General features: G+C 62.8%; 1 protein-coding gene and 1 long non-coding RNA gene across 2 annotated transcripts in view; one reads left to right on the top strand and one right to left on the bottom strand.

The window, feature by feature from the left end:
• Window positions 1-16864, top strand: part of KNDC1 (kinase non-catalytic C-lobe domain containing 1) — a 59746-nt gene extending 42882 nt beyond the window's left edge. Inside the window, exons 18-30 of the mRNA XM_059172758.1 lie at window positions 2256-2349; window positions 2428-2525; window positions 2639-2859; window positions 5516-5629; window positions 6465-6612; window positions 6726-6905; window positions 7453-7656; window positions 8180-8262; window positions 8540-8690; window positions 12155-12277; window positions 12365-12424; window positions 13165-13322; window positions 14825-16864. Coding sequence (XP_059028741.1) covers window positions 2256-2349; window positions 2428-2525; window positions 2639-2859; window positions 5516-5629; window positions 6465-6612; window positions 6726-6905; window positions 7453-7656; window positions 8180-8262; window positions 8540-8690; window positions 12155-12277; window positions 12365-12424; window positions 13165-13322; window positions 14825-15056 — 1866 coding nt within the window. The 3' untranslated portion in view covers window positions 15057-16864. The remainder of the gene's footprint in view (window positions 1-2255; window positions 2350-2427; window positions 2526-2638; window positions 2860-5515; window positions 5630-6464; window positions 6613-6725; window positions 6906-7452; window positions 7657-8179; window positions 8263-8539; window positions 8691-12154; window positions 12278-12364; window positions 12425-13164; window positions 13323-14824) is intronic.
• On the bottom strand, window positions 14256-14995 carry LOC131830509 (uncharacterized). The gene is made up of 3 exons (XR_009353182.1): window positions 14910-14995; window positions 14730-14816; window positions 14256-14427 (listed from the first exon to the last, which is right to left on the bottom strand). It is a non-coding gene; the product is annotated as an uncharacterized LOC131830509 (long non-coding RNA).
• Window positions 16865-19050: the final 2186 nt, after the last annotated feature.

Raw genomic sequence — 19050 nt, 5'->3', positions numbered from 1 at the left:
GGTCCTTGGGCCGACAAGTCGGGGAGGCGGGTTTGGAGCCAGGCTGTGTGATGTCAGACCCACGGGCTCCTCACACAGAGTCCCAGCCGAAAGATGCCTCAGCAGCCGCTCGCCGGCTTCCTCCCCAAGCAGCTGCCTCCTGCGGGGATCTCGCTGTGGTCCAAATCAGTTCTGTTTCCATGGAGACAGATGGCCTGCTGTCCCAGGGTGTGACCCCTCCCCCTGCAGCTTGCATGTGGCCCAGCTGGAAGGGCCCAGAGGCCTTGGGAGACCTGAGTTAACCACTGAGGCGTGGAGGAGGAGGTGAATCGGTATTCAGTCTGCAGCACGTCCCCCAACAGCAGACACAGCTCCTGCCCCACAGCTGCCCGGGGTCTGGTGCTTCCTACCACCTGGTGCGGCCATCGGTGACCTGGCTGTCGGGATAGCAGCACGGGGAAGACGACAGCCACACGAACCACCTTTTCAGTAAAATCACTAGATAGAGGGGATTCAAATATTTAGATAAAAACACCACCTGCATTTTTAATTTCACAACATTGTACAGAAATAAATGCTCCTGACAAAGCCAAGTCCCTTGTCGTCAGAGGAGAATGGGGGAAGCTTGTGTGTGTTTGAGCTGATTAGATGCGCCCAAATGAAGACCACTGTGTATTTGGTTTCAGATTAAGGTTCCTGTCAGTGTGGCCGTTTCAGGGTCCTGGGAACACTGTGAACCCGGTTAGCAGGAAGTTATTTTGGTGGGAGTCTGAGAGATCCCTGGGCCTCTGCCCCTTCCTCTGGTTCCTGGCCCTGGCCAGGTCCCCCTCACTGCGTCCACCCCACACCCCTGTCGTCCTCCTGCAGGTAAAGGCAACCTCACACCCCCAGCTGGAGACCCGCGGTGGCTCAAGGCCCCCTCCCAGGGCCGTGCCAGGCTTCCAGCACCCTCTCCGCTCCAGAATCACACCCATGCTCAGCCCTGGGCCCCGCAGGGTGGGGGCAGTGAGCCAGGCTACATCTGTCCCCTCCTTCCTGAAGGCAGGAACCATGTCTGGATTCTGGTCATTTCTAACAGTCGCGGCCCCGAGCCTGCCCTGCCAGCAAGGCTTCCCTGGTCCCTCTGGGGGAGCGAAGAATCCAGACCGCTCTCACGGGAGGACAGAAACTGCTCCCGCCAAGCAAACTCGTGGACCTTCCTGCGAGATGCACATTCTCCAGGAGGGGCTGGGACCCCTGCTTCTGGGCGCCCCGGCCGTGACACGAGGATGCCCCCCTGGCACCAGCTCTCTGAACTGCCCGCGGGCAGCAGTGGCCACGCGTCCTGGCCGCTGACCCCGTGCTGCAGCACGACCGAGGGGCCCGGAGGGAACGGGGGCGGGGGGGGGGGGGTCAGCCAGAGTCTGGGGCAGGGACTCCGCACCGGCGTCCCTCGGGCTCGACCACGCGCGCCGGACGGCCGGGCCTCGGGTGGGGTCCTCACCCGCGGGGGCCCACGTGCAGGGCGGCGGCAGCCCCGTGGGGGTCCTGCAGGGGCCTCGCGGGGCAGCTGGGGTCCCCGGCCGGTCGGGGGGGGACCCGTCGGGGGGGGGACCCGCCCCGCCCCCCAACCAGCCAGAAGCGATCCTGGACGCCCCGCCCAAGGGCAGCCGCTCGGCGGGGCGGGGCGGGGCGGGGCCTGGGGGCGCGTTTGTAGAGGACGTGGGGGCGCCTGCTGCAAACGAAAGTCCATTGGCCTAAACTGGGGGCTGCAAGAGCAGTAGCTTCTCATTGGCTGGCCCTGACCGCCTCCCATTGGCTGGGCCGTGACCACCTCCCATTGGCTGGGCCGTGAGCATCTCTCATTGGCTGGCCCTGACCGCCTCCCATTGGCTGGGCCGTGACCGCCTCCCATTGGCTGGGCCGTGAGCGTCTGTCATTGGCTGGGCTGTTGCCGGGGCAGGAGGAAACCGTCCCGGTCCATCCCGGCCGGCTAGAGCCCCAGGTCCCCCTGCAGGGTCCCGCGGGCGCGGCCGAGCGCCCCCCGCCCCCCGCTAGCCTCCTCCCCGCACTGCAGCGAGGTTTCCCTTCCCGTTGGCTGGTCCCCTCGTCCGAACTCACGTCTCCCGGGGCGCACACAGACACCTTTCTGTGGCTGCATGACTGTCCCTGCGAGGTCCCTAGGAACCCTGGTGTCCCCGCGTGGGACGTGTCCCGCGCTCTGGCTCTGTGCGGGCCCCGAGGGGAGGCCGGCTTCCGCGAGCGCGCCGGGCCATCGCGGGCTCTTTCCTGGCCAGGAGCTGGAGCAGCAGCTGCTGATGGAGAAGAGGAACCACCGGAAGACCCTGAAGTTCTACCAGAAGCTCCTGCAGAAGGAGAAGCGCAGTAAAGGTAGCGGCGGCTCCCGGGGGGCTGGGCGTGGGGGCAAGGGCCTGGGGCCCGCTTTGTGGCAACTCTGCCCACCTCCAGGCTCCGAGGTGAAGACCATGCTGTCCAAACTGAGAGGGCAGCTGGAAGAAATGAAGTGCAAAGTGCAGTTCCTGGGACTGGTCAAGAAGTATCTGCAGGCAAGTCTGCCCGAATCCCTGCCCCCCACCCCGGGTCAGTAGCAGGTGACCCAGCACCCTGGCAGCACAGGCCAACCAGATGAAGGCAGCTCGCTTCCCCCCACAACACACAGGTCATGTATGCCGAGCGGTGGGGCCTGGAGCCCTGCGCCCTGCCTGTGATCGTGAACATCTCGGCCGCCCACTGTGACACGCTGGATTTCAGCCCCCTAGACGAGTCCTCATCCCTCATCTTCTACAACGTCAGCAAGCACCCGCGAGGCGGCAAGCAGAGGAAGGCCCGCGTCCTACAGGCCGGCACACCTCTGGGACTCATGGCATACCTCTACTCCAGGTGCGGCTGCCCATGCCCCAAGCAGGCAGTTGGGCCTGTGAGATCCCCTGGACCCCTTCATGCCTTTTGAAAGCAAAAGGGAGGCAGAAAAAAAGCAACAGGCCCCAAGAGGTGAATGAGGCGAGGAAAGTCTGCCTTCCCTCATCTGAGATGGGTTTATCCTTTTTTTCATTTAAAAAGTATTTTCATCAGAACTTTAAGCGGCCCATGTCAGCTGCCATCTGCCTTCTTCACCAAGCTCTTGGCCAGACCTGCATCTGGAGTTGCAGGGGCACCCAAGCAGGTGCTGGGGAATGCAGCCACGCACAATTAACCTCCCAGGAGGCTTCTAAAACGAAACACACACAGGAGCCTCAGAAACATGCCTGGATCACAGCCACTGTGCTAGGTTAAAACACCCCATAATTAACTGTCTAGCTCCCCAGGGCCCACGAGGGAGCTTGGTCTCAGCATGCGTGTTGAATTATTTTTGCAGCCACTATCTCTAGGCATGAGTGTGTGTGGTCATTAGACCCCCGAACAGATATGCAAGGTGTACGTACTCACCCTGCAGCAGGGAGGACCAGCCCCTCACACCCAGGGTCACAGGCACCCCCAGGACACCCCCCAGACCCCTCCACCCTTGGCCCCTCCTGACCACCTGAGATTCCCTTGACGCAACAGCCTGGCAGCTCAGGGGTGGGTACAGACTACCTTCCCAGGCGGTGGTGGGAGGGCTCACCCAGTCTTGGCTTTGGGAGACCCATGACACACTTAGGAACCCCCAAGGCCTTCTTTGCACTGGAGGCTCTGGAGACCCAGAACTGATGGTCAGGTGTCAGCAGGAGACACTGGAGGCTATTGGGGAACAGGGAAGTCTCTGAAAGCAGGAGCCTGCCAGTCCTCTGAGGACAGCAGTCTCTTCCCACGCAACCTGAACTCCCAAGGTGGGCTGCACCTGGCTGTGCTGGGAGCCTTCCACTTGGCAGATGGCCCAGGTAGACCTTTGCAAGATGGGTATATGACGCACACACAAACCAAGGGCTGGCTGTGTGATTACAGGAGACGTGTGTACATGTGTCTGCATGTGTATGAGCAGTGTGTGTGTGTGAGAGTGTGAGTGGGGGTGTGTATTTGCATGGGTGTGTGTGTGCACATGGCATATGTGCATGGGCGTGTTGTGTGCATGTGTGATGTGTGAGAGGGGTGCACATGTGTGTGCTATGCATGTGGGTGGTATATGCATGTGTACGTATGTACATGGTATGTATGCATGTATGGGTGTGAGCGGGCTGTGTGCATGTGTGCTAGGTGTGTGAGTGGGGGTGTAAGTGAAGTATTTGTGTGCATGTAGGGGGCATGTAAGTAGGGTATGGGATGTGTGTATATGTGCATGCATGGGTGCTGTGTGCATGTGGGGGGTGTGAGTAGGGTGCGTGTATGTGTGTTATGGTGTGTGAGTGAGGTATGTGTATCTGTGTGTGCAGGTATGTGTGTGTGAGTATATGTGCACATGTGGGGGTGTGAGTGTGTGCATATGTGCATGGGGGTGGGTATGTGCATGTGAAGGTATGAGTAGGGTATGGGGGTGAGTGGGGTGTGTGCGTACGTATGTTAGTGTGTGTGCGTGGAGGGTGTGAGTGGGGTGTGTGTACATGCATGGGTGTGGGGGGGTGTGAGTGAGTTGTGTGTGTGTACACGGGTGTGTGCGTGGGGGTGTGAATTGGGTTTGTGCGCACATGCATGGGAGTGTGTGTTGAGGCCTATTGTGTGGTGTGCTGTGTGTGTGTGCATAGGATCTCCAACGACAGGAGGGTCTTCACTCGCGAAGGCTGTGGTTTATCCTCACAGGCTGGGCCTGACCCCAGCCACAGCACCCCCAGCCCACAGAAGCCCCAGGGTGACCAGGTGGCTGGCCCCCCTCATTCTTCGGACACCAGGTCTCAGCTCTGCAGCACATCTTCCAGTGGCTAGGGAGGCGGCCTTGCCAGCACCCACACGCCTTCCTTGTTTCTGGAACTCAGTCACTGACCTGCATGGTGTCACCTGACCTCGGGCTCTCTGGGGCACCCCTGTGGGTGGGGGACACTCATTGAAGGGTAAGGACCCTCATTCCCTCAACTACCTAGTTTTGTCCTGAGGAAACTGCGAACCTCGGGGCACAGATTGCTGCTCTCATTTCTAACGCCGTGAGTTCCAGTATGGGGGCTGGGGCCGCCACATGCGCATAGGAGATTTCTGAGTAGGTTCTAGAAGCAGATAGTGAGGGTGCCTCCAAAATCAATGGTGAAGAAGGTCCTCTCACCAGAAACAGTTGGGGGTCGCTCCTGTTACCAGCACCCCGCGTGCACCTTTTACTTCCCCGAAGGGTTCTCTTGCCCACCATCCTGCCGGCATGGGCACACGTGTGCACACGCTCACACACACAACTCACGCCTTCACATTCACGCACGTTCACACGCGTGCCCTCTCACACATTCGCCCCAGAACCGCTAATGAAGGCTGCAGGGAGCCGGGCCCCCCCAGCTTTCCTGTGGCACAGGGAAGGTCTGGTGGGGGGACTGGCTACTCGCGTGCACAGGGAGAACCCACGAGCCGGGGGCCTGGCCCCGGGTCGGCAGGGCCGGAGGACGCGCCGCGGCCGGGCCTGTGACCTGACCACCCCTCTCCACCCCAGCGACGCCTTCCTGGAGGGCTACGTGCAGCAGTTCCTCTACACTTTCCGCTACTTCTGCACACCCCAGGACTTCCTGCACTTCCTCCTGGACCGCATCAACAGCACCCTGTCCAGGTACGGCCGCGGGCCCCGGGCCCCACAAGGGCCACACAGCCCAGGGTGGACCCCGTGGCGCCCCGTTAGTGACCATGAAGGGCGACGGGGTCCCCAGTGACCCTGACGAGGATGGGGGCAGAGCCGGGTGGGAGAAGGGACAACACGGACAGGGCCACGGGGTCCTGAGGGAGGGGAAGCAGCAGCAGGAGGGGCGCGTGGCCAGAGAGAGGCCTCGGCTCTGGAGGCCGTGAGGATCGGGGAAGGCTGAGGGTAGGGGCAGGACAGGTAGCAAGGTGGCTGGGGGGGGGGCACGCCCATCCACTGGACGGGGGCAGCCCAGGGGGAGGAGGGCCCTGCCAGCCCTCAGGCGGGGGCTGGAATCCTGGGATCGGGGAGCTACAGGGACGTGGCACCGCCAGATTCCCCCTGCACTCCCTCCCTGGGGGCAGGGACTCACAGGAGAGACACCGGCCTGTGGAGCCCAGCTCCCACCTCACCTCTTGCTCGAGTGTCCGCACACTGCCTCCCAGACCCTGGGCGTCTCAGGCCCTGGCTGCAGGAGGTGACAAATGCTCCAGGACTGGGCACCAGGCAAGGGCGGAGGAAAGCATCAGGTTCCTGCCCAGTCACCGAGCCTGTGGCCCAGCTGTGCAGCTCCTGCCTCTCCTGTCCCCTGAGACAGGAGGGTTGTGCAGAACTAGCCCTGGAAGGCAGAGCCACGCTCAGAACCCACTCATGCCCCTGTGCTCGGCGGGGTGACTGCCGCCTGCCATGTGCCTAGTGCAGCAGACGGACCTGCCACGGCCAGCCGGCGGCCCCCACATGACTCAGGCCTCCTCCCCTCTGCCTGCAGGGCCCACCAGGACCCCACCTCGACCTTCACCAAGATCTACAAGCGGAGCTTCTGCCTCCTGCAGGCCTGGCTGGAGGACTGCTACGCGGTGGATTTCACGCGGAACTCCGGGCTCCTGAGCAGGCTGGAGGACTTCATCTCCTCCAAGGTGACCTGGGGCAGAGCACCCGAACAGCCCCTGCACCGCCACGGGCCACACTCGGGCGCTCAGAGCCGCCGCCCCGGTCTGGGGGCAAGTGACCGCCTTGTGCTCCTGCCCAGATCCTGCCCCTGGACGGCTCCGCCGAGCACCTGCTGGGCCTCTTGGAGGTGGGCACTGACCGGCGGGCCGAGGGCTCCTTGCGCGGCACCGACCTGGAGGACCCCAAGGAGGCCGAGGACGACGCCAGACCTCTCAATGCCCTCTGTAAGAGGCTCTCAGAAGACGGCATCTCCCGGAAGGTGGGGGCCTTTCCCAGGCAGGGCAGCTCCCGGCGCTCAGCCTGAGCTCAGAGAACACGGAGCGTGCACGCCCACACACGCCCACGCACACGTGTGAGCACGCACAGGCCCCCCAAGTTGCTGGTCCTGGGCACTGGCCCAGGAGGGTGGCACTGCCCTTCCCACCTCGCTCCGTGCAAGACCAGGTGCTCAGATGACCTAACGTTCTGACCCTCGGGCTAGAGGTCTGGGTGGAAGAAACCATTGTCGGGAAATGGCCTGGGATGTGAGCCAGGTCTGTGGGGACCTGTCCGTGATGTCAGGGGATGGCCCCAAATCCCAGTGCCTCCGTCCCTGGGGGACCTGCTGAAGTGGCTGGGACAGGTGTCCTTGAGCCAGCACGGCCCCAGGGGGAGGGGTTTGCTCTGTGGCTCTACCTGAGATGGCCCGAAGGGTCCCGGACCCGGAGGCAGCCTGCACCCCCTCCAGCGCTCCACCCCCAGAGGCTGCCCCAGGCAGGACCGGCTGTGCCAGCGGCCCTTCAGCACAGCCTGCCCTTGCCCTGCAGAGCTTCCCCTGGAGGCTGGCCCGGGGCAACGGGCTGGCCCTGCCGCACAAGGAGCGCCAGTACACCATCGCGTCCGCCCTGCCCAAGCCCTGCTTCTTCGAGGACTTCTACGGCCCCTATGCCAAGGCCAACGAGAAGGGGCCCTACTTCCTGACTGAGTACAGCACCCACCAGCTCTTCAGCCAGCTGACATTGCTGCAACAGGTGTTGGGGGCCGCCGGCCGGCCCCAGGGGAGGGGGGCGGTGCCCCCCAGGGCGGAGGGTGAGGGCCTGTGTGCAGCTCCCCCGCAGGGGCGTCCTGAGGAGGGATGCTCTGGTGCTAGAGAGAGGTTTGCGGGAGGGACGTGTGGAGGGCAGGGAATGGGGCCAGAGGCACAGGCAGGGGCTGTGGGGAGGACGCCCGGAAGGGCCGCGGCGGCAGGCAGACCCTCCCCTGCCACCTGCCCCGCCGTCCCGACACGCCCATCTTGCAGGCACTAGAGGCGCCCTGCGGGCCTCCTCCTTCCTGGCTCCTCAGCTCCCCCAGCCCCGCCCCCGGGCACCCCACCCTGTGGCACCCCCTCCAACCCCCGCCATCCTGGACCCTGTGTCACTTGGCAGGAGACAGTAGTGATGGTGACCCCAGTGATCCTACCTAGGGTCACGGCAGCCGGGCAGAGAGGACCCCCCGAGACACGGCCCGGTCCGCGAGGAAAGGACCGAGCGTCTGTGTCGTTGTCTCCAACAGGAATTATTTCAGAAGTGCCACCCTGTCCACTTCCTGAACTCCCGGGCCCTGGGCGTCATGGACAAAAGCGTGGCCATCCCCAAGTGAGTGTTCACCTGTGGGGCGTCACCCTAGAGTCCTGGGACAGGTGGCTGGTGGAAGGGTCTTGGGGACCTCATCGGAGTGTCTCGTGGACTCTCGTGACCAAAGGGAGACACCGGTGTCGTGAACGGCCCCGGAGCCGGGCCCTCCCCTCTCCCCGCGCCCATCCTGCGCCCACCCCGCCCCCCGTGGATCCAGAGAGACCCTGCAGCCCCAGGGCCGGGCAGGGCCACCTCCACGTGTCCTCCTCACCACCATGTGCACCCGGGTCTCTTCCAGAGCCGGCTCCTCCGACTCCCTGTCAGCCAAGACCTGCAGCTTGTTTCTGCCCAGCTACGTCCAGGACAAGTACCTGCTGCAGCTCCTGCGCAGCGCGGATGATGTCAGCACCTGGGTGGCGGCGGAAATCGTGACCAGCCACACGTCCAAGGTGGGTGCCTCAGCAGCTGCCCCCTCAGAGGAGGGTTGGGGCATCGCCGCTCAGGCACACGGTGCCTCCCGTGGAACCCATTCGCACGTTCTCCAAGCACCGGGAATCCACAGGCCCGACCCCAGGCCAAGGGGGAAAGTGGCGTCTCAGCTTCTGTCGGTGGCACCAGATGCTGTCCAGCTGTCCAGTGTGTGCCGCCGGCCACGCCCTGGTTTCTCGCCACTCTTCCGTCTCACAAACGCACACTGGCTCTGGTCACCGTGACCAGCCTCTCCTCCAGGGGCCTTGCACGCGTGTGTACTCTGTGCTACACCCATGGTCTTCCACAGACACACCCCTTCACACACGTTCCCTCACACTCACACCGTGGCTTTCCTGGTCATCATCTCGGACGCACAGAGATCCTCCTGCCCCGTAGATCTCCTTACTGGCTCCCTGACACACGCTCCGTCACACAGTCCCTGACACACGCGCCCCCTCCCCCACACCCACGCACACGGACCCTCCCAGCTCACGCTCAGGCTTCAGTCAGAGCGTCGCCCTCTGGGCTCCGTCCACAATCCCGCCCGAGTCAGGTCCCAGGGCTAGGAACCGTGACTCCCAGGTGTCCCCCGAACCCGGACCATCCGAGGGTGGGGACCCGCTCGGTCACTGCGGCGTCCACCACAGGCAGTGCGGGGTGTGTTCTCGGCCTGCGAGACTCAGGTCGGCCCGTCGAGGCCAAGCGCTTGCTGCTCTGGGGCCTCTTCTAGGGCCTTGGGGCCTTGGCCAGGACGGAGGGTGTCTTAGCCTCGGCCACTCACCTGCTTCAGGCCGGGTGCTGCGCAGGCCAAGGGGGACAGTCCCCTGCCTCGGAGCCGGCACCTCGCTCCAAGCTCCCGCCGCTCAAGAGGGCCGGGGGGACAGAGGGCCCCGGTCCCTGGTGCGTGTGTGCCTCCGGCCCGCCGACACCCTGTCCCCGAGGCCTCCAGCTTCCTGCCACCCGAGGCTGGCAGTGGACGGCGGGTCCCTCGAGTCCTGCCCAGTGACGTGGAACATGAGGAGGGACAGTCGGGACCCCTCGGGCTCCTCCTGTGAAACAGAAGCCCCTTCCCACGGGGGCCCCACCCCGCTGAGGGCCGCTGCGGCTACACAGCGGACCCCGGCCCCAGCACCAGGTCCCCTCAAGCATGATCCCCACCAGGGCTGGCCCGGGCAGAGCGTTGGGAGGACACGGAGGGGTGGGGGCGCCTCTGTTCCGCCCCGGCTGACCCCGGCCCTCGGAGGCCGCCCCCCTCATCCGACAGCAAAGCGCAGGTGAGTCTGTTCCGGCATCACCGGCCTCCGCAGCTGGTTTTGCTTTTTCTAACGTCTCCCGTGTGTCGGCTCACCCGGACGCGCAGCCATTAGCACTCGCAGCTCCTGCTTTTCCCCTCTGGGGGGAGCTTCCAGGCTTTAGGGGTTTGTCGGCGGTACACTGACCCACCCTCCTTTGTGCCAGGATGCCGGGACAGCTTAACGACTTAGCAGGGTCCCTAGCAGCATCAGGATGTAGCTTCCCGAAATCAGGTCTGCAGACGGGGCCGTCTGCGGTCCTTTCCTGACCTCGGCTTCCCAGGGTCTTCCTCCGCCGGAGCCCCCAGAAAGAGGGAGGCCGGGTGCCCTCCCAGCCTGAGGGAGAAGCTGGGCTCTGGGTCCCGAGCCTGCAGGCGCCCTGCCCAGCAGGGCAGCACGGAGCGCGGACACACGCGCTGGCCTGCATGCTCGACGGGGCCTTCGGCGGACGGACACGTGGTCGTGGGCGCCCAGCTTAGAAGGGCAGGAAGGACTCGTGGGGACGCGGGGGCAGAACTCCATCCACGGTCGTGGAAGGCTTCCCGCATCCCCGTAAGCAAGGACAGAACGACCGACGAGTGGCCGCGGCCCTTCCACAGACCTGCTTGCCGCCTGCTGGCCCGCCGTCTCCCGGGCTGTGTGCTGCTTACTGTGACGTCAGAACAACCCAGAAGACTGACTTTTGTATTTGTGAACTGTGGTCAAGAAAAGAGCTAAAAGTCAAATTTTGAGCCAGAGACTGCAACTGTGTGATGATGGCCCCGGTGGCCGCCGCGCGGTCCGTGCAGGCGGCGCAGCGCAGAGAGACCGGGTGAGGAAGGAAAACGCTGAAGCTCGTCGCCCTGAAGGAGAGCTCGCAGACTCTTTTTAGATGAAAAATGGTGGGCTTCAGTCTCATCAGGCAGTCTTACGTGGGCTGGAACACGGCTGCCAAAGATGTCCGTCCACAGGCAAATGGGTGAACAAGACGGTCTGTCTGTCCTGCGGACTAGAGCCCCGGTTCAACGAGGAGTGAAGCCCTGACACAGGCTAGAGCGCGCATGAGCCTGGGGGACAGGACGGGGGGCGGCCAGTCACAGAAAGACACACGCCGCGTGGCGCCAGCCTAGGAGGCCCCTGGGGTAGCCGAAGTCACACCCCAGAAAGTGGAAGGCTGGGGCCGGGGCTGGGGGCGAGGGATGGGGAGCGGGGCTCTGACGGCCGCCGCACAAGGCAGACACATGTAAGCTGTGGCACTAGCAGGCGAGCAGCTACTACTGAGCTGTACGAAAAACCGTTCAACAGCAGATTTTATGTTACGCATTTTTACCACATTTAAAAAAAGGAAAAGATGTGACGGAACAGTTTTCTCTGAAAGTGCTGGAAAGTATATTTTGCATCTATTTAAACGTATGAAGAAAAAATTGGGATGTCAACTTAAAAAGTATAAGCCGGTAAATGTCGTTCAAGATCCTTTAAGAGCCTGGTAAGCCGGTCAGCTGGGAAGCCACCATGGGGAGCCAGGGGCCATCTGTGCGACCACACAGGCAAGGCCAGGCCCGGGGAAGGGGAAGAGGCGTGTGGTTGGCACCTACAGACAATGCCCCACCTGAAGATCCCAGCCCTGGTGGCAGTTCGTGAGGCAGCTCTGAAAGGGTGCGCCCCATTAGGAATGAGAACCCCGTGGGCTGTTCCTGCCAGATCCGCTGACTGGCTAAGCACAGAGGAGTGGGGAGTGGGGGGACCCGCGGGAACAAAGCCACCCCACGCCCACGCCCGTCAGGCTCTGGAACCCCGTGAGGGATGGACCCCCCCAGGCAGAAAATGAGAAGAAGCTGCCGGCTCACCTCCCGTGGGCCCCCAGATGCACCCGCACTAGATGCGCCCTCCAGACGCCGAAGCTGTGCCCCTCCCCCGCATCTGACCGCCTGCTAGAGGTTTGTCTGGGGAGTGACCTGCCCTCGAGCAGTGAGGGTGACTTCTTTTCACATCTTTGTGCTTTCAAGTCATGCCTGTCCTGCGTCTCCCGGCAACTCCTCTCGCCGGCCTGCTTCCCCCACGGGGCGCCCCTCACTGCCCTGGCGGCAGGGCGCTGGGTCACTCTGCTGGGCCCCCGGGCTGTCTACCCGCTTGTGTCCCGCGGGAGGACTGAGTGTGGCCTCTGGTTCCAGCTGCAGGTGAATCTGCTGTCCAAGTTCTTGCTGATCGCGAAGTCTTGCTACGAGCAGAGGAACTTTGCCACAGCCATGCAGATCCTGGGAGGCCTGGAGCACGTGGCCGTGAGGCAGTCCCCCGTGAGTCGCCCCCCAGAGCCACGGGCTGCAGGCAGGCACGTGGGCAGTGGCGTGGCCGTGGGGGGCTCACCCGTGCTTTCATTTCAGGCCTGGAGAATTCTCCCCGCGAAGATAGCGGAGGTCATGGAAGAGCTGAAAGCGGTGGAGGTAGGGGCGCTGCGTGCGCACTTCTGGCCGCCTGGGGCCCCAGGGCTCCCCTACGGACGTTCTCTGTGCAGCCCTGGGCGGTCACTGGGCAGAGCTTGCTTGGCGGCCCCCCGCCACCCCTGTCCCGAGTTGGTCTGGTCTTGCCCGTCTCCCCGCGGGGCAAAGACTGCAGGTACAGACGCCCAGAGGACCCGACCGAGCGTGGCTGACCCACTGGCCTCCTTGCTTCTCTCAAAGTGCAGAGGCAGCCTCCCGAGATCTCGACTGAGGAGACGCTGGAAGGCTGGGCATCTCCCCAGAGGCGGCCCTGGGAGCCGACCGCCGCCCCAAACACCGCTCTCCGCAGGGCGGGTGGGCCGTGTGTGTCCTCAGTCGACACCACAAACAGGTCCTTCAAGTCGGGCAGCCTGGGTCACAGCCTCCTCGGGGCAGCTGGGTGGCCCGGCTATTTTCTGGAGCCCAGAGAGAGTAAGTTAGGAAACAAGTTTGCCATTTCTGATGGCGGGAAGTGTGTGGCTTTCTCATGGGCGTCCACGTTCCCTTGGTATCTGCCAGCTGCAGACGTCCGGACGTCCAAGCCGGACCCCATCCTCCGCGGTACAGCGTGGACGGGGTGTACATCAGGGCTGTCGCCTCCCTGCAGGGGCTGTCCCCGTGCCAACCGGGGTTGCCTGAGCCGAGCACCCCAGACTGACCCCTCCCCCATCTCCCCCGGCCCACACCCCCAACTGGGCCCCCAGGTCTTCCTGAAGAGCGACAGCCTGTGTCTGATGGAGGGGCGGCGCTTCCGGGCACAGCCCACGCTGCCCTCGGCCCGCCTCCTGGCCATGCACGTGCAGCAGCTGGAGACGGGGGGCTTCACCATGACCAACGGCGCCCACCGGTGGAGCAAGCTCAGGTGAGGGGCCGGGCTCCCAGCAGACCCACAGGACCCTCGCACCGGCTGCATAGCACCCGTGGCCAGTCCTCTGCCCGGGCCGGTGGTGCCACAGTTCCCCTGCCTTGCACCCCTGGGGGCCCAGGACACCTGGGAGGTGCAGACTGGGGGCTGCTTGTGAAAACCACCATGGCGACCCCAGGCAAAGAGGGTCATGATCATCTCTGCCTCGGAAACCACAAGCTGCCTCCAGCCCTGCTCTCCTGGGGTCCCAGGCCTCCGTGGAGATGCCCCCCCACATCTCACCGGCCTGGGCCAGCCTCTCTCCCAGGCAGCCCCACAGCCTTGGACGCACCTGCCCGTCCACCCCCTGCGCCACCCATGCATGCAGACAGGGGAGGCCGGTCAGGCCGCAGTCCGGCTGCACACCCCTCAGGGTCAGGGCAGACCTCAGGAGGCACAGCCCAGGGGACTTGGAGCCCGGAGGTTCCGACCTCCTTCTGGCCACCAACTCAGTTTTTTAGGAGACAACACAGAGCACACTAGTCCGTGTTAGCAAAATGGAAACTAAGGCCACGACCCAGAAGGAGCAAGGGCAGAGGCCCACTGCCATCTCTTCACTCTGTTTTAGGTCTGGATGTATGTTCATGTCTGTCTGTATTTATCTGCGGGAGAGAGAGATGGGTGGGGCGGGGCAGAAAGAGAGAGAATTCTGCGCAGGCTCCATGCCCGGCGCAGAGCCCCACGCGGGGCTCGCTCTCAGGACCTGGATGGAGATCGCAACCTGAGCTGAAATTAAGAGTCGGACACGTCGCTGACTGAGCCACCCAGGCACCCCACATGTTTGCCTTTTAATGACCAAAGTGCCATCCTTCCTACGGGAGGTGCTGTCTCTTTACCCACAGTCAGGGTGAGAACATCTGTCTGCACAGTCCACAGCCTCCCCCGGGCAGAATTACCGACTTCTGCTTTGTGATCCCAGTTTCCTTGGATGACACCCGAGGGTGTGCTGGTCACAGTCCCCTTCCCGCTCTCCAGGCCAGCGAGCCCCAGCTCACAGCCTTGGCCAATGCCCAGGGCGTAAATACTTGGGTGACGGAGGCTCTTGATGTCCCTGAACACGGAGCTGGGGAGAAACACATGCCCAGGGACCCCTAAGCACATCCTGACTGACCTGCGTCTGTCTGGCTCCTCCGTCGCGGCCCAGGCGCTGACACTGGGGTGTGCTCCCGTCAGAACCCTTAGCACCAACCAGGACCAGCACAGCTTTTCAGTACATGTTTACGGACTGAAGAGTGGCTGCCTGGACCGACGGGCAGAAGGACGAACAGAGGGTGGGCGGGGGTGCAGGCGGGCAGATAGGCCCGAGTACTGAAATGAGGTTGGGCCTTGGGAATAAATATAGAAAATTGAGCCCAGAGTTTGTACCGGAAGAGGCATGGGTTGGATACTCCTGGGACACGCTGGGAACTGACCGGCACAGGCTCGTGCAGACTGACGGCTCACTTCTTCTCCCTACACAGAAACATAGCCAAGGTGGTGAGCCAGGTGCACGCGTTCCAGGAGAACCCCTACACGTTCGCGCCCGACCCCAAGCTGCAGTCCTACCTCAAGCAAAGAATCGCACGCTTCAGTGGGGCTGACATCTCCATTTTAGCCGCAGACAACAGAGCCTCCTTCCACCAGATCAGCAACGAAAAGCACTCCCGGAAAATCCAGGACAAGTTACGGAGAATGAAGGCCACGTTTCAATAATGGGGACAGCGGGTCTGGTGTGGATTCCAAAGCGAGGACCGACCCGGGTAGAAAAGAGGCGCCTGCTTGCTGTCCCAGGCCCAGAAGGCCCCAGCAGCGCGGCTCCTGCCGCCGTAGACGAGGGAGCCTGACCGCGGCGCAGGAGCTGGGGCTCCGCCTGGGCGGCAGGGTGCATGCCCGGAGGGGCACCGGGAGGCAGAGGCTCAAAGGCCCGGCTGAGCCGGAGAGGACGGGCTCCAGTGCAGGTCGGGGTGCTTCTGCTAGTGTAAAACTCTATTTAAAAATTAAACAGAAATAGAATACGTGGACTCCCCAGGAGCCACATACCATTCACACTTCTTAACTATAAACCCACTCTCACTCAACTCTCCAGGGATCCTGCCCCCCAAAACTCCACAGCCACCCACCCCGAGTCAGAGCACTATTTTCACGAGTCTGGCTTATGTCTGCTCAGCAACCAAGGACCAAAATGACCTCTGACCCCCACACCAACCACAGGGTTCCAGGGGTTTCCAAAACCTTCCAGTGGGGCCCTGAGGCTTCTCAGTGGCCCAAGTGCCAACCCGGGTCCACATTCCTACTCCCATGCCCAGACCTACCCCCAACACTCCAGCCTCCCCCTCCCTTCCACTCAGACCCTCCCAAACCCCTGCCACCCTCTCTCAGACCGTTCTGCACACCCCAGACTTCCCCGACCCCTCCTTCCAGACCACTCTAGGGGCCCAGCTCAGCTCTTCCCCATACCAGCCCGGATGGGGGTACCTGAGCTTCGCAGGCCCTGTCCCAGCAGGCCTGAAGGGCTCTCATCCTGACCCAGCCTCTGGCTGCTGGCGAGCCTGTCCCAGCTCCACGCCGGCAGCCCCCCAGTGCCCGTGGCCCCGCGCACCCTCCAGCCTTGCCAACCCCCGCCACTTAGAACAGCTCCAGGTACGGCCTGCCAGGCTCTGCGTCCTAGCCAAGCACACCGGACACAGACTCGGGCCTCCTAGCCAAGCACACCAGACACAGACTCGGGCCTCAGGGGCCCTGGGAGCACCCCTAGTCCCACCCAGTTGCCCGGGGGCTCAGGCCTAGGGCCCACGCCATCTGCTTCAGCAGCCACACATGCCCTGCGCCTAGGCTCTGCTCACCTTCACCCCGCTTTGTTGGCACGGCAGCAGCAATGACGTTTGCCGCTTGGACGGTACCAGGCTCTTCCCCCAGGGCTCCGTTCCCCAGCAGCCGGCGTTGGGCATCTGTCTGCTCAGCGGGTGAAAGGCACCCTTGGCCGGAGGCACCAGGGCCAGGACGGTGTGGCAGATGGCGCGGAGGATAGCGCGGTGGCATCCATCACACCTGGGAGCTCAGACCCTGGGCACCCCCCTGGGCACCAGTGCTCTCACTTGGCAAACTGCTGGGAGACCCCAGGTGGCTCTCTCGTTTCGGAGTCAGGGATTCTCTGGAACATGCAGCTGGTGGTGTTTCTGGAAGTCCGCTCCTTGTGCTTGAACAGCAAGTCTGTCGCCTCCAGCTGTCTCCCAGAGACCGTCCAGAACAGGGGAGGGACACGTGCACCAGCCGTGCAGACGGGGTTTGCCTTCGTGCGATGTCTGGGGTCGTCCTGAACAACACCTGTGTTCTCAGACGCCGACCTGAACACAGGTAGTGTCACTGAGCCTGAAACTGAGTCAGCGTCTGGCGCAAACAAACATTCCGATCCTAACGATTCCTTCACGGGGAAGTGACCGGGCCTTCAGCTTAAGCACGACCGTCTGCATGTCGCCCGAATGTCACCGGCACAGATTTCTAAATAAAATCATTTCTACCGATGGCTTCCATGGGCCTCATTTTGTCTGTCTCCAAAGTGAGCCTTGCTTTTGGGGTCAGGGTGGGCTCCTCCGTGGCCAAAGACAACTGCAGGGGTGCTCCCGAAGGCACAGGGGACGAGTCCCAGCCACAGCCGCGTCCTTGGGTGGCACAGACAAGGGCCAGATCTGCTTATTCACTGAATTCAGGGTCCGCCACAACCAAACCCTGGAGCCCCTGTGAGCAAGCTGCCAGAAACGTTACCTGCAAACCACCCAAGACAGCTGAGCCACGAAGGCCTCATGGCACACAACTCCAGAGCTGCTCTGCCACAGACTCTGCCCAGCCCCAGCCAGTCCCACGTGGCAGGCCCCAAGCTGCAGCAGGCCACCAACCTCACCAGAGCCTAAGGGCAGGACAACCTGCCCCCTCCCTCCCCTGGGTGAGGCAGGGCTGTTCCCTCCAGGCCCGCACTGTGAAGGGTCCGGATAGACAAGCTCAGGACCGGGTGGCACTGCAAAAGGCGGGGTGGAAGACCACGGGTGCAAAGACTCTGGGGACTTCAATGGCCGATGTGTCCCATGGCAGAATCATCTGGGGATGTCCCTGCAGTGAGTGATGAAGTCCTCTGTGGGGCAGGGCCGTCCCAGCAGAGTAAAAGCCCTTCGTAGTAGCGGCCTCCGTGAGGGGGTTCTAGCGTCCCCGTTGTGGGCGGGTGGGTGGTTTCGGTCCTCACCACCTTCAGGTCACAGAACCCCCGTGTCGCTTCCTTCCTGGGACTGAGGAAGGCCGCGCAGACCAGGGTCTCCCTCCACTTCACTGGTCTAATCGAATCAATGGGTTTTCCTTTAGGTGACTTGACAGCTCGTGACCCCTTAGGACCCCGACGAGGCAGGCTTCCCAGGTCCCACGGCCACGTCGCCCCTCCTACTCCACATGGAGGCTGGCTCGGTGCACCGATGCTCTGGGGGCAGACCCCACTATGCGCGACGTCTGACCACCCCCAAGACTGCCACACTGTGCAAGCCCAAGGTAACCCTAACGGGCTGAGAGGAGATGGAGAGAAATGTGTGGCCGGCCGGCCCAAGAGCCGCCTGTGGAGCCCAGGCCCTGGCCTGGGAAATGGCGCCCGGGCAGGAGGGAACGCCCAGCCGCGCACCTGCACCTGGGTCCCAGCTCCCAGCACAACACCAGCAGCATAACCGCACCGCGTCCGGCTTACTCCGTGCTAATCCTCAGTCGTCCGCTATGCACTGTGGGGTGCATGGGCTCTCTGTTCCCTGACGGGCTTCTGGTCTGTGTAAGGGGACCCCGTCCGCAGGCCCGCCCACCAGGGTGCCCCTGCAGACGGGCGGTTTGGGGTCGCTTCCTATGGCTGCTACTGCTTTGAAGCCCGCTCTACAGGAGTGGGGGTTCTCGGGGGTACATGGTGCCAGGAGCTGTCCCATCTCTTTACCCTTTGGGGAGCTGACCTGCGCCACTGTGGGAAACAGCAGTTTGAAGGGAAAGGGTGCAGCCAAAGACCACACAGGACCACACTCCCGCCAGTGGACTGACCTCTTGCTAGAATCCTGATGAGCAATCCCAAAGCTCCCTTGCCTGCACACAAGGGCTCATCAGTAAGTAAGAACATCGTGCATGAGGTTGCCGGCCTCCTGCTGTCAGAGAAGGAGCGCCTCTGGTCTGTACCCCCAGATGCCAGCCGCACCCCCAAGTCGCGTCAACTAACGTCTCCGCACCTGCCCAAATAGACCCTGGAGGGAACTACTCCCCCCCGGCACCAGTGGGCTGGAAGCAGTGACACCCCAGAAGCATCAGGCGCACCTTGTATCTGGATCCTGGACTGCAGATCTCATTTTCCAAACAAAAGGAACCAGAGGTTTTTGGAAAAGTGGCGGAAGGGCTGATTCTAGGACTGGAGTGGGGAAAGTCCAAGATGAATGGAAGAATCTGGTCATGCCGCCAAGCAGAGATGTGCCGGGGCAGGGGTAGAGCATGTCAAAAGGACAAGGACGGGGCGCCTGGGGGCTGTCATGAAGCATCTGTCTTTGGCTCAGATCAGGATCCCAGGATCCCGGGATTGAGCCCCGCATCAGGCTCCCTGCTCAGCAGTGGGAAGCCTGCTTCTCCCCCTCTCGCTGTCAAATAAATAAATTAAATCTTTAAATTTTTAAAATTTTAATTTTATTTTTTTAATTTTTAATTTTAA

The sequence above is a fragment of the Mustela lutreola genome, chromosome 4 (assembly GCF_030435805.1).
Source record: "Mustela lutreola isolate mMusLut2 chromosome 4, mMusLut2.pri, whole genome shotgun sequence".
In the NCBI taxonomy this organism is placed as follows: domain Eukaryota; kingdom Metazoa; phylum Chordata; class Mammalia; order Carnivora; family Mustelidae; genus Mustela; species Mustela lutreola.
The sequence above is the reverse complement of the archived record's forward strand: the minus strand, read 5'-3'. Positions and strand labels throughout refer to the sequence as shown.